The sequence below is a fragment of the Ovis aries genome, chromosome 18 (assembly GCF_016772045.2).
Source record: "Ovis aries strain OAR_USU_Benz2616 breed Rambouillet chromosome 18, ARS-UI_Ramb_v3.0, whole genome shotgun sequence".
In the NCBI taxonomy this organism is placed as follows: Eukaryota; Metazoa; Chordata; class Mammalia; order Artiodactyla; family Bovidae; genus Ovis; species Ovis aries.
The window spans coordinates 67,410,177-67,423,845 of NC_056071.1; the positions used below are offsets into that span (position 1 = coordinate 67,410,177).

At 66.7% G+C, this 13,669-nt stretch overlaps 1 protein-coding gene across 12 annotated transcripts in view; it reads left to right on the forward strand.

The window, feature by feature from the left end:
• The window catches only part of PACS2 (phosphofurin acidic cluster sorting protein 2), a 59,918-nt gene extending 46,509 nt beyond the window's left edge, over positions 1-13,409 (forward strand). For 7 of the 12 annotated variants that reach the window (XM_027957484.3, XM_060401508.1, XM_060401509.1 and 4 more), the window contains exons 13-25: positions 52-184; positions 389-493; positions 623-729; positions 850-1,004; positions 1,244-1,354; positions 2,442-2,550; positions 3,142-3,174; positions 6,608-6,650; positions 8,006-8,048; positions 8,366-8,501; positions 9,105-9,331; positions 9,587-9,700; positions 10,427-13,409. In XM_027957484.3, coding sequence (XP_027813285.2) covers positions 52-184; positions 389-493; positions 623-729; positions 850-1,004; positions 1,244-1,354; positions 2,442-2,550; positions 3,142-3,174; positions 6,608-6,650; positions 8,006-8,048; positions 8,366-8,501; positions 9,105-9,331; positions 9,587-9,700; positions 10,427-10,545 — 1,435 coding nt within the window. In that variant the 3' untranslated portion in view covers positions 10,546-13,409. Of the gene's footprint in view, positions 1-51; positions 185-388; positions 494-622; positions 730-849; positions 1,005-1,243; positions 1,355-2,441; positions 2,551-3,141; positions 3,175-6,607; positions 6,651-8,005; positions 8,049-8,365; positions 8,502-9,104; positions 9,332-9,586; positions 9,701-10,426 lie in introns of those variants that run through there. The other 5 variants (XM_027957487.3, XM_027957488.3, XM_060401512.1 and 2 more) reach the window with 2 other exon arrangements.
• The last annotated feature ends 260 nt before the right edge of the window (positions 13,410-13,669 follow it).

Genomic DNA, 13,669 nt, shown 5'->3' on the forward strand with positions numbered 1-13,669 from the left:
GCCGGGCACCCAGGGCACCCAGGGCAGTGAGCGCCCGCGGCTGCCCTGCAGGTCCGAGGGGAAGCAGGCGGGCCGCCGGGGCCGGAGCACATCCCTGAAGGAGCGGCAGCCGGCTCGCCCACAGAACGAGCGGGCCAACAGCCTGGACAACGAGCGCTGCCCCGACGCGCGGAGTCAGCTGCAGGTACCTGCGGGCGGGGCCCCAGCGGGCGCCCCTGCTGTGCTGCCGGCGCCGGGGCCTCTGTGCACGCGGGGGCTGTGTGTCCACGCGCACTGCGGCTTGGGCTCTCCCGCCTGCTTCCAGGTGGCTGCTGGGGGTCCCTGGGCAGGTGAGGGGCTGGGCACAGCTCGCCCTCGGGGCAGCTGCACATGAGCCCCGTCTCTCCAGATCCCCAGGAAGACTGTGTACGACCAGTTAAACCACATCCTCATCTCTGATGACCAGCTCCCGGAAAACATCATTCTCGTGAACACCTCGGACTGGCAGGGGCAGGTGGGGAGGGGCCGGGCAGCCCGGGCGGGGTGGGGTGGGGAGCGGGCAGTGTGTCCTCTCGGGGGCCCTGGCCAGCCCTCCCGCCGTGGGCGCGAGCAGAGCGCGGCTGAGGGTCCCCCGCCCCCCCAGTTCCTCTCGGATGTGCTGCAGCGCCACACGCTCCCAGTGGTCTGCACCTGCTCCGCGGCCGACGTCCAGGCGGCCTTCAGCACCATCGTGTCTCGGATTCAGAGATAGTGAGTCCCGGGCGTGGGGCCGTCTGCTCCGCAGCGTCTCGGGCCGGGGCGAGGGCTGCTGGCGGGGCAGCCGGCCTGGCGGGCCGCCCTCCTGAAGCGCTGCCCCTCGTGCGCCCACAGCTGCAACTGCAATCCGCAGCCGCCGACGCCCGTGAAGATCGCGGTGGCGGGCGCGCAGCACTACCTCAGCGCCGTGCTGCGGCTCTTCGTGGAGCAGCTGTCGCACAAGACCCCCGACTGGCTGGGCTACATGCGCTTCCTCGTCATCCCGCTGGGTGAGCGGGGCCCCTGCCTCGGGGCTGCCCGGGGGTGGGGGGGGGTGCCGGGCCCACTGGGGCCCCCTGTCAGCAGGGCCCGGCGGAGGCCTGCTTATTCACTAACCTTTAAAAGCTCTCACGGCCAAAACCCCCGTTTTTGGCTCGCCTGGGGCAGAGTCCTCAGGGAGACCCCCCGCGCCGGGGCGAGGTGAGGGGCGGCGCAGCGGGCCGCGCCTGACGCCGCTCTCGGCCCCCAGGCTCCCACCCCGTGGCCCGGTACCTGGGCTCCGTGGACTACAGGTACAACACCTTCTTCCAGGACCTGGCCTGGAGGGACCTGTTCAGCAAGCTGGAGGCGCAGAGCGCCGGTGAGGCCCGGGACGCGCGCGCTCGGCTCTCCCGTCCTGCGCGCTTCCAGCCCCCGCGCCCCCCGCCCCTGCGACCCCCACCCAACGCCACGACCCACCCCCGCGCCCCCCGCCCCTGCGACCCCCACCCAACGCCACGACCCACCCCCGCGCCCCCCGCCCAACGCCATGACCCACCCGCGTGTCCGCACCCCCCGCCCCCCGCGCCCCCCGCACCTGCGACCCCCACCCAACGCCACGACCCACCCCCGCGCCCCCCGCCCCTGCGACCCCCACCCCCCCGCGCCCCCCGCCCCAGCCACGACCCACCCCCGCGCCCCCCGCCCCTGCGACCCCCAGCCCCCACTCCGCCCCTGTGACCCCGCCCCTTGCGCCCCTCCTGTCCCCCTGCCCCGCCCCCACCCCCACCGCCTCTCCTGGCCCTTGCACCCACACCCCACCTGCAACCTCCAGCTGCCCCTCCCCCTCTGCGCCCCCATCTCCGCCGGCCCCGTCTGCCCTCCCGCCCACTCCCACCCCGCGCCCCTCACCCTTGCACCCCTGAAGTGCCGCCCAGCCCATCACACCTCATTTTGAAAGTCAGCGGTTTGCTTTGCTCTGAGACACATTTTATGTATTGGGCCTGAGCGCCAGGCAGGTAGCTGGGGTCAGCAGGCATGGTCAGTGAGGGGTGGGCCAGGATGTTTCTCTGCCCGTGAGCCGCAAAGCTCTTTGGTGACCGGCTGGGGATGGCTTTTCAGGATTTGGAGAGGCCTGGAGGAGCCTGGTAGGCTGCAGTCCATGGGGTCACTAAGATTCGGACACGACTGAGCGACCTCACTTTCATTTTTCACTTCCATTCATTGGAGAAGGAAATGGCAACCCGCTCCAGTGTTCTTGCCTGGAGAATCCCAGGGACAGGGGAGCCTGGTGGGCTGCCATCTATGGGGTCACACAGAGTCGGACGTGACTGAAGCGACTTAGCAGCAGCAGCAGCACTGCCCCCCCCAGGACTCCAGAGGAGCCCCTCAGCCATGCCCAGCCTGGCTGCCGCGGCCTTGGGTGCTGGGGTGCACCATGCCCACGGACCCCTCCTGGTCTTCTGCAGTGCAGGACACGCCGGACATTGTGTCAAGAATCACCCAGTACATTTCGGGGGCCAACTGCGCCCACCAGCTGCCCATCGCGGAGGCCATGCTGACCTACAAGCAGAAGAGGTACCTCCCGGGCCTGCAGGCGTGGGGCGGAGACCACCGGCCGTCCGCAGTCTCGGCCAGGCAGCCTGCGTCCTCACTGTTCCAGCACCTTGGGTCACTCACGGGCCCACGGGATGGGAAGACCTGGGATGAGGGAAGCCCCCAGTTCTGACCACTGCACCTTTTCCCGATGCAAACCAGAGTTAGGATCAGCTGGTCGATTTTTGTCCATCTGTGTCCGCGCTGGGATTTCCTGTAACTGGAGTCTCAAGAGCAGCGGTCCCGGTGCTGGCCCAGCAGGGGCCTGCCTCCTCCAGCTGCCAATCTCCAGCGGGAGGCCCAGTCCTCCCCCTGCCCCGAGCAGGGTGGTGGTCAGGGGCTGGGCTGGCATGGGGTGGGGCCTTGTGCAATCTGAGGGGTCGAGCGGTCCCCTTGCCCAGCTGTGAACAGAGGTGTGGTCAGGGGGTTTCGGGAAGAGGTGGACCACAGCTGGTCTGAGCAGCTCAGCTGCCCTGCCCCCGGCTCTGTGAGGGACCCCCAGCGAGTGCCTCACCGCCCCAAGCGCCTAACAGCGACCTGTCCTGTCTCTCTCTTTGGCGGCTCTCTGAAAAGGAGAAAGAACTTTCACTTTGACTTCGCCCTCAGGTACTGCTGTCCTTGGGTCCGGCCCCCTCCCGCCCACTGGCTGGTCTTCAGGGCTGTTTGGCAGTGTCAGTGGGTGGGTGGCCCTCAGCTCTCCATATGGGGGTCAGGAGGCGCGGCCTCCATCGAGCAGGCTCTTGGCGCTGCCCGGTCCCTCTCGGGCACTTACCCAGCCTCAGGGACAAAGTCTGCCGCCTGGTAGCGTTTGAGTTCCGAGTGCAGGTTGGGAAGTGGCCGGCGGAACCCTTTTCTGAGTTGCTGCGTCTCTGAAGCCTGGCGGTGCCGCCACTGTTAGCCACAGGGACTGGCTCCACTCCGTGAGCCACCAACCAAGCACTGCGCGGGCTTTGCTCCCAGTGCCCGCTGCCAGCAGCCAGGGAGAGCGGCTTGAGCTCTCCAGAACTTGAGCTCCCAGCTCAGTTCTGGGGTGTACCTGGATGGTGGCCAGGCCACATTGCACGCAGCGAGGCTCTGTTTTCTTGCCCCCGAGGCGGCGGCTTCTCCGTTTGACCGTATGTCGGAGCCGAGTCCAGTGGCCGTGCCTGCCAGGTGTCTGGCACTGGGCCCTTCAGGGCGCTGCTCTGCCTGAGTCTTAGGGCATTTGCTCTGGGAAAGCTCCAGGGCGAGTCCTTGGGTCCCAGGCCGCCTCTGTGCTGGGCCCTGGGATGGATCAGGAGGAGGGGTGTGAGCCCGTTCAGCTGTCCTGCTAAACAAGCCTCAGGGTCTAGAGAAAGACCAGCCGTGGTGTGCCCCGCTGACCCCGGGCTGTCCGGTGGGCCTGCGCCCGCTCCCCTCCCCGCCCACCCCCATTAGCTGCGCCGGGAGCGTGGCCTGCTTTGCTGCCTGGCCCGCGACCTCTGTCTGTGCCAGGGTGGGCTCCCGTGAGCTGCACCTGGGGCCGAGGCCTGGGAGACCCCAAGCCTCCTCCGTGCTCAGCCCCCATCCCCGCGTTACAGTGGTGACACCCGCCCAGGCTGGGGGGGTCCCGGTGTCCTGGCATCCCGGCTGGAAGCCCGTGAAAGCCAATGTGCCATCCGGGCTCAGAGCCCAGGCCTGGAAGGGCAGCGGGCGCACAGAACAGGCTGCTGTCCACCCAGAGGGGTCAGGAGACCCGGGAGAGGGTGGGCAGCGGGTACAGCCATCCCGGTCTCCTTCAGCCCAGCCCCACGACGGCGTCTGCAGGGAGGCTCCAGTCTGCTCAGCACCAGCTCCCAGCCTGAGGCCAGACCCGTTGGTGGTCCTCTCAGGCAACTGTGCAGGCTGCCCAGCACCCCCACCCTGGCCTCTTGGCCGGCGTGGGCTCCCCTCAGCTTCTGTGCCACCGCTGCCACGTGGAGGCACCTCCCCCATGCACAGGTGTCATGAGCCAGGTCTCATGAGCCATGCCCAGGGGCCTTGGCACAGAGCCGTGGGCTCAAGTCCTAGGAGTCCTGATCTCTGTCCCTGCCAGGAGCACCGTGCCCTCCGCACGCAGGGTCCAGGGTGAGGGGTCTCGCTGGAAGCCGGTGTCACCCCCGTCTCGTGGGAGCGTGCTCGCTGGATGTCGTCTGCATGGCCCAGGGGCGCGGCTTGGCTTTGATGCTTGTGTTGTGGAGTCTCCAAGGCCCCCTCCTGGGGGTTCTCCTTTGTCTGCCTCCCTGCGTGCCGATCGTGGAGGGGTGGGCGTGCGTGGCGGGCAGTGGCTTGCTGAGGTGGGGGCCCTGTGGGTCGAAGGCCCCTGTGCGTCCAGGGACGCCCCCAGATGTCCTGCCTCGTAACATGCAGGAGGAGGTCCAGGCACAAGGTTACGGTGGTTTCGTTACACAAACCGCAACGAAGGGAAGTTTTCTTTTTCGACCGTGTTCTTCTTACAATGGGGAAAAAGGCCTGGGAGTTTGGTAGCCTGGTGGTGCAGAGGTTAAAGCGGCTGCCTGCAATGTGGGAGACCTGGGTTCGATCCCTGGGTCAGGAAGATCCCCTGGAGAAGGAGATGGCAACCCACTCCAGTATTCTTGCCTGGAGAATCCCATGGACAGAGGAGCTTGGTGGGCTACAGTCCACGGGTCGCAAAGAGTCAGTCACGACTGAGCGACTTCACCTTCACCTTCACCTGGATGGGCTGAACGTGCAGGTTCTCTCACCCAGAGTCGTCTGCCAGGTCTTTTGCAGAGATGGGGTGGGTGGTGCTGGGTGGGTGTGTGGTTCACGGGTGCCCAGGGGAGGGTGGCTCCTGCCAGCTGCTGTCCCCTCACGTGGGTGGCGTGCTGGGCACACGGCAGTACCTGCCGGGACTGGGACCTGCGTTCTGTACTGACCCCTGGGTCAGGGGCGCTCGTCCCGCTGGTGACCACACTTCACCGGGGCACCCCCAGCCCCAGCCTCCATCCGCCACAGGGACAGGGAGGGGGAGAGCCTCCTGTCAAGCTCTGGTACCCTGGGGCTCCTGGTCCCGAGAGCTGGTGCCCAGGGAGCTGGCTGAGCTGGGCCTGGGTTCCCACTGGCAGGCCTGCCTGGTGCAGAGGCTTCTCCCTGGGTGGCACCCACGGGCCGCTGCCCTGCTGGGTGTGCATGTGTGGACTGCCCTGCAGAAGAGTCACTCTGTGACTTCAAGCTCAGGTTTGGGAGGATGGCTTGGAGAGGGTGCTGGCCCAGGAAGCAGGGCAGGGGGCACCTGTCTGCCCTGTGGCTGGGGGAGGGGCCACACAAGGTCCAGGACCAGTCCTGCCCTGGGGACCCAGGTGGAGGCTAGAAGGGGGTGCTCCCCAGCTGCTGGTGGAGCCCAGGCCAGGGTGGACACCGGGGGAGAGAGCGGCACCAGCTGAGCCGCAGGACCAGCCCTGGCCTGGGGGGAGCAGGCGGAAGAGGCACCCCACCCAGGCCCAGGGACTCCGGCTGCCTCCCTGCCAGTGGTCGTGACGGGTGACTCTGGAGAGGCTGGGCTCTGCCGGAAGTTGTGCAGGGCCTGTGGGCCAAGTACAGCAGCTTGCCCTCAGAGCCTCCCCCCCGCCCCCCGCCCCGTCCTGTCCCGAAGCTCTTAGTCCAAGAAATGCCCCCCAGTGGGCACCAACTGCATCCAGATTGTTGAGGGGAAGTCTCAGCCTGACGGGACGGTCACCCCCATCCCCTGGAGGTGGTCCCAGCTGCTCCCAGGGTGTCCTGGGGGCACAGGCAGCCTGCCCTCTCCTGGGGCCCCAGGGGGCCGTCAGAGTGGCTCCAGGCTGGGCCAGCTGCCTGCGCGCCAGGCGCCTCAGAGGGAGGAGCAGATGGCCTCGGGCCGCCCCTCTGGGCTCTGGACCTCGTGCAGACGCATTCAGGCTTCCTGCAGGTCGGCGGGCCCTGCGGTCAGGGGTCCAGGCCGGTGCCTGCGGGAGGGCGGGCATGAGTCCAGGTGGGGCTGGGCGCTGCAGAGGGCGGCCCTGCCTATAAGGGAGGCTGACTGTGTGTTTCCCTGTCTCAGCCCCGACGAGGAGTCCTCCCAGAAGTTCATTCCCTTCGTCGGGGTGAGTACCGCCCCGGGCAGCCGTCTCCTCGCCCGCCATCCTGCTGCCCGGCGGCTCTGCTGCAGGGCGGCCGCGCTCCGCCCACGTGGTCAGCGTGTCGTCGTCTTCATGCGACGGTCCAGAACCTTCTTCGGTTGGAGCGGACGGCCTGCCTTCGCGTCCCTCCCGCCCTGAAGCCTTCCTTTCCTGCGTCGAGTGGGGCGTGAGCCCAGGCTGGGAGTGGACGCGGGAAGCAGGCGGCCCGCCTGGAGGCGCGGGGCCAGGCCTCGGCTCCGTCCTGGACGGCGGGGGTCAGTGTCAGGCTCAGCTCTTCAGAAGCCACCCAGGGCCGGCCGTCCTCAGGACAGGCCCCTCCTGGGGTCTGGGGCAGAGGGCTGCCTCTGTCCTCTGGGAGTCTCAGGGCAGGCTTGCTTGGCTGGAGCATGGCCTGTAAGTTGGAAGGTTTTACTTTGTCCCGTGGCCAAGGAGCCAGGCCTGCCGCCTGACGGCCGGCTGTGTGTCCGCAGCCTGTGGCCCCACTGGGGTCTCCAGCCGGGGCATCTGCTGGGAGAGGCGCTTCGGCAGCCAGGCAGGTGGCAGGGCCTCTGCCGCCCACTCTGCTCAGGCGCGGGGTGGCTGCTGGCCGTGCTGGGAGGGAGCGCGTCCGGGGCTGTCCTGTGGAAGCTGCTGAGGTGACCATCGGCCTGTCCTGCTGGCTGCACGTGACCCGCCGCCGTGTGCCCAAGGCCGCGGTCGTCGTTGCAATCTCTCTCACTTGGCACAGCTCCCACCCAGTCGGTGTGGGCTGGGACCCCTGGCCGCCCGTGGGGAAACGGCGCAGGCCCTGCGGCCACCTTGGTGCCCCGCTGGGCTGGGCTCCCTTGCTCCAGCACCTGACTCGCCACTGCCTGTGCCCGGCCAGTCACACGCACACGTGTTTTGCTGAGGCCAGGGTGTGAGATCTGAGAGGTTCACTCGAGGGGAGAGGGTTCCTCTCCTGCCGGAGGCCATGTGGGTCCTGAACGCTGGTCACAGGTCAGGGCCAGGCCCGCAGCCAGCCGGCCAGCAGCCTGGGGCCTCTGGGGCCTGTGCCTTTATCCTGGGAGTGCAGGATGGCCAAAGCAGGCTGCGTCTTGAGGGCGTCTCCCAAACACACCACCTGCAGAGGGAGGGCCCTTCACCAGGGCCTGTGGCACAGCTGACCACACGGACGGTGGCTCCCCTGAGCCCAGCTCTGCCCCTCGCACTGAGGGTCTGGGGCCCAGCTCAGCCCCAGAAGTTCCGGGGGGCGAGGGGGCATGGCAAGTGGGCAGCTGCAGGGAACAGGTCCCCACCCGGTCTGGAGCCCCCCTCAGCAGCGTCCTGTTGCCTCCTAGGTGGTGAAGGTGGGGATAGTGGAGCCGTCTTCGGCCACGTCAGGTGACTGTGTCCTCCAGGCCCTGGGCTGGGGTTGGGGTGCTGGGGTGGGGGTGCGGCGGGGGTTGGGTTGTGGCGGGCAGCAGCCCTGGTGCTTGTGTGCTGTGGGGCTTGTGTTCACCAGGCATGGGCCTCCCTTGTCCCTGAGGCCTGACAGCTCCTGCTCAGCTTTGGGGGAGGGGGTTCCTCCGGCTTCCCACACGTGCTCCCCCAGCCCATAGCTGCCTGGCCTCCCTGTCACGTCTGGGTGCAGAGGGCCACAAGCTGCCCAGGCAGAGCCGTGAGGGAAGCTCAGCACTGCCCCCAACTCCTCCCCTAAGGTGACTCAGATGACGCGGCCCCCTCGGGCTCCAGTGTGCTCTCATCCACCCCGCCGTCCACGTCTCCTGCGGCCAAGGAGGCCTCGCCCACCCCACCCTCCTCCCCGTCAGTGAGCGGAGGCCTGTCCTCCCCCAGGTAAACGCAGCCACATGGAAGTGCTGCCCCCAGCACAGCAGGGATGGGGCTGAGAACCAGGTGGTTCCTTGGGGTCCCTAACCACACCCCAGGCTGCCAGGAAGCGGAGGGGCAGAGTGGCCTTGCCAGGGACACAGTGGTGTCGACAAGGGCTCACTCAGGCAAGTGGGCGGCGGGGGGGGCGGCCCTACTCTTCAGTCCTGGCCTGATGTCTCCCCACCTGGCCCCCTGCACTCCTGGGGCCGGAACCACAGACTATAAGTACAGGGTGCTCTGGCCACAGGGAGTTTCGGAAACTCGGCTGTGAGTAGCTGGCCTGGGATACAGTGGGTGTGGTTGTTGGCAGCCCCTCCTGGGTGCCAGCCATCAGGGCTCCCCCGAGCAGAACCCCCCAGAGGACCGCCACAGGGTCGGGGAGGCCCACCATAGGGCCCCCTGGGGCCTGTACACCTATGAGGGGCGGGTGGCCTGGGCCCTCCACACAGAGGTGGTCCCCGAGGTCGGGCAGCACAGGCATCAGAGGCACCCGTTTGCCCATGCCGGCCCGGGGTGCTGCCGGCCCCTGCTGAGGACGGAGGGGTGAGCCTCCCTCGTCTTTCACAGCCAGGGCGTCGGCGCCGAGCTCATGGGGTTGCAGGTGGATTACTGGACGGCAGCGCAGCCCGCAGACAGGAAGAGAGACGCCGAGAAGAAGGACTCGCCCACCGCCAAGAGCACGCTGAAGTGCACCTTCCGGTCTCTCCAGGTCAGCAGGCTGCCCAGCGGCGGCGAGGCCGCGGCCACGCCCACCATGTCGATGACCGTGGTCACCAAGGAGAAGAACAAGAAGGGTGAGGCGGGGCGGTGGGCTGACTGTCGGGGCGGAGGGGCTGCTGCGCAGGCCCCGAGGGTGCTGCGGGGCCTGGGGGCCACGTCGTTCCCACACCCCTGGGCAAGGGCCTGCTGGTGGGCGGGTGGTGGCGGTCAGGGTCCGCGTGGAAGGAGGGCCAGGGGCGCGGGGTCCAGGGCCCGCAGAGCGTACACCCCGCGCTGCCCCCGGCCCTGAGGGAGCAGCAGGAGCACAGCACGGCCCCCTTTCCTCCTAGTGATGTTTTTGCCCAAGAAAACCAAGGACAAGGACGTGGAGTCCAAAAGCCAGTGCATCGAGGGCATCAGCCGCCTGATCTGCACGGCCAAGCACCAGCAGAACATGCTGCGCGGTGAGGGAGGCGCCCTCGCGGCGGGGCGGGGCCTGTGGTCAGTGGGCGGGGCTTGGGCGGGCCCTTCGGGGCGGGGCCTGTGGCCAACAGGAAACTGAAGTAAACGGGGGCGGGGCGGGGCGGGGCCGGGCCGGGCCGGGCCGCTTCTAGAAGCTCACCTCCGGACATGCTTGTTTGGCTGTGATGTCATGTTAATGTAGTCTGAGCTCAGAGCACACTTGGGAGAGCCCACTTGTGTGTGTGGAGTGGCTTTTCAAATTCTGAGAAATAATTTCTCAGTCCTTTCTGCTTTATCTCAATTTTTATAGAAGATATTCTGTGACTGGGTGGTTGAGAACATGGAGCTCTCGAGTTCTCTCTTTTCCGTGGGCTTGGGTCTGACCACAGTAGACCACAGCCAGTCTTTCTCTGTTGATTTTCTGGCTTAAGTGGAGGGTGTTTCAAACCCCGTCTGCAGATCCCTCGGAGGCAGACAGGCTGTGGACACCAGCTCCCCTGAGGTGGCTGGGGAGAGGCTCTCGGGCCATGGGGATGGGGTGGGAGAAGGCGGCAGGAAGGCTAGGAGGGGAGCTGGGGGCCCCAGACCTCCTCCTGCAGGGCTGGTGAGAACCAGCGAGTGTCTCCCGGGAGCCTGGGGGTCCCCACGGGTGTCAGCACCCCCCAGCCTTGTTCTGGGCCGCGGCCTGGAGCTAGGGGCAGGCGGGTCAGGCGGTCTTGTCCCCACAGTCCTCATCGATGGCGTGGAGTGGAATGACGTCAAGTTCTTCCAGCTGGCGGCCCAGTGGTCCTCCCATGTCAAGCACTTCCCCATCTGCATCTTCGGACACTCCAAGCCCACCTTCTAGCCCCGCCTGCCGGGGGGCCGTGCCAGTTTCCGCTCTGCAGCCCCACGACGGGAGGGCCCAGCTGCTTTCCTGCTCGCACTTCAGTTTACCACAGAGACAGACCCTTAAAACCCCAGAGAGAAACAGTCTTAAGTATGAGCGCGCTCACAACCTGGAGACTAACGGGGCGGCCCCCACCGGGAGCCCGTAACTGCTCTGCTTATTAACCAGAATGTCCCGGCAAGGATGGGAGGGCAGGCGGGATCACGGAAGGTGTGTTTTGGCCTCAGGACTACCCCCCCCCCCAACCCAGTCCCCCCAACAAGAAGGGTTCTTGCCTTCGTGTCCTGTCCTTTCTGAAAGCCAGGACTACTCTGCTTCCTCAGGGAGCGGGGGGGTCCTGCGGGTGGCCCCGTGGACCCCAGGCTGCCTGTACCCAGGCAGCAAGCTGGGGGGCGGGGGGCCAGAGGCCAGCCTTCTGTCAGGGATGTCCTGAGCGGAACCCAGAGGCCTGTCAGCCCCGCCCTGGGCCCCCAGCCCACCAGCCGAGAGGGCCCCAGCCCCGCCCACTCTGGATCCCGATGAACTCCAGCCGCCGGGGCAGTGGAGGTTTTATAGTAGCGGATATTTTTAATGCTTTTAAATACATGTTATAATGTAGCTGCCAAACAGACGTTGCTCTTCTGAAATCCCAGCAGCCCGTGAGGACGGAGGCAGAGCCAGCCGTGCCGGCCCGGTCCCAGCCCCCTGCTCCCCGCGCCCTTCGCTGCCCCCGAGGCACTGCTTTGCTTCCTGCCCCGAACACAGTTGCCGCCTCAGCTCCACCGCCTGCCGACTGGGGGTGTCTGGGCCAGGCAGCCAGGTGTCTGTCACCTGCAGCACTAACGTGGCCAGGGAGGCTCAGGCAAGCGGCCACACTGCAGGGGCCGAGCCCGGTTGGAGCCAAGGGTGCAGCCGGGCCCCCACCTGTCTAGGCTAGGCTCCTCAGAGCAAGGGGTTTGGGGGTTGGGTCCCCAGGGAAGGGGGTCAACCTGCCATCCTCCTCCCTGTGCAGTAGGCTGTGGCTGTCCTGGCCCGAGGCCGGGGTCCCTTCCAGTCCTGCTTGGCCCTCAGGACTCCCCAGGAGGAGCCCGCCCACTCCACCTCGCCGCTCTGGCTGCAGGCCCAGGGTGCCCACCCAGGGGCTCTGAGCCGTTTTCTAGGGCTGAGAACCACACAGGCTGCGCTCAGAAAAACAGTGCCAAATGCCGGACAGGCTGCAGGTCTTGCCTGCTCTGTTGGAGGACAGGGCTTCCAGCAGCCTGTGGCAAGGAAGGGTCCCACTCAGGAATGGGAGACGGTCGATTTTTCTTACCTGTGACCTACCTGCTTACCTCCTCCCCCAGGTGGCTGTTCAGGGTCCGAGTGTCCATGGCCAAGAGCCTTGGGCCTAGCAGGTGGACAGACCTGAGCATGCCCTTGGACCAGGGTCCTTGGACGGGAAGGACCTGGGTGAGGGTGTAGGCCCCTGAGCCGAGGACTCCTTGGGCAGCTGGTGGGGTGCCCACCTGTGGCTGCAGCCGGCAGCTGCTGGGGACCCGCGTGCTTCCCTGCCCTTGTTCCCACCACTGGCTTCAGGGCCCTGGGTACTGCTCCTTGAGTTTCCTTTTCAGAGGTCACACTCAAAAGGAGGTGTGACATGCCCTTTCCAGCTGCAGAACTAGTTTTAGAGGAAGGGGCAAAAGGGGCTGTCCCATCCCATCCAGCTGTGAGGTGTCCTCATACCCACAAGAAGATGCTCAGCACCTCCACCCTGGGCCGGCCACTGTTCCTGGGCCCTGAAGGTCATACGGACAGCCCCAGCCACCATGACTTACTTAGAGACCCAGGCTCTGCTCACGCTGGTGCCTCGGTTTCCCCATCATCTGATCGGGAACAGTCAACACTTCCCCCGCCTACCTCATGGAGCTGTTTTGAGGACCCAGATAAAAGCACTTTGTCCCTCGAAAGAAAATGACTCAGAAGCCAAAGCTGCTTGTGACTGAGGCACAGCTGTGAGTGCACGGAGGGCAGTGTGGGGGCAGCTTGTGAGGAGCGCAGGGCCCAGACCGTGGCCCCCAGGACAGGAGCAGCCCTGCAGAGCAGGGGTTCTCCACCCGCTGGGTGACCAGAGGTCACTGGGACTCAAAGGCCAAGCCGCTCGTCACGTTAGGGCAAGGCCAGGCTCCTCACGGGCCTGTGGCACGGTATGGGCAGGCTCCACCCTCAGGCCAGATGGGAGGTCAGCCCCAGCCCTGTGCCCAGGCCACCGCCTTCTCTGTGTCAAGTCCCCAGGGTCACCGTCTCCTCCGGACACGCAGGCCAGTGCCCCAGGTCCCATGGCGGCAGCTCAGGGAGGAGAGGGCCGGCAGGGCTAGAGCGGCCAGGGCCAGGTGTGCTGCGCTGTCCTCGCTGGCCGGCACCAAGACCCGCCTGGCCTTCGTCCCAGGACGCGTTCCTCAAGACAGGACTGCAGCGCTTGCTCCCAAAAGCCAGTTGCCTGAGCCCTACACGTGTCCTTTGATCTCCTTCTAGAGACCCCTCCTATCCTGCGGCGGAGAGGAAGCTGCGCTCCTGGCAAGGGCCTGCGGGGCCGGGCTTGGGGGCCCTTTCCCTGGGGTGTGACGCTGCAGGCCAGGGGTGCCACTGAGCGTCCCTGCAGGCCCCGTCCAGCTCTTTGTGCGTTGTTTGGTTTCTAGGATGTACGTGTTGCTAGCTTTTGTTTTCTTTTTTAAAAATGGAAAACAGGATTAATGTAAATAGCGTTTTTGGGAAACAGATTCTAATCTGTCACGTATGTGACCACGTGGACTATTTTAAGGTGCTGATGCGACACTAATAAACCCGGGGAGCACTCCCAGGCCCTCCCTCGCCTGCTGTGTGATTCCTCTCGAGCAGCCTCGGCCCTCCATCCGTCCAGGCGCGGGCGCCGCCCGGTGTCCAGGCACCGCGGGCCGACCTTCCGAGGCCCCCACACGTCGCGGGGACCCAAGGGGACCGGGGGGGGGTCGGGGCGCGGACACCTGTGGGGCATCCCCGAGGCGTGCCCCTCCCGGCAACGCGAGGCCGGGACCCCTGCGCGGCCCCGAGATGAAGCTCCGGGTCATGGACGCCGGGGCGGGACAGC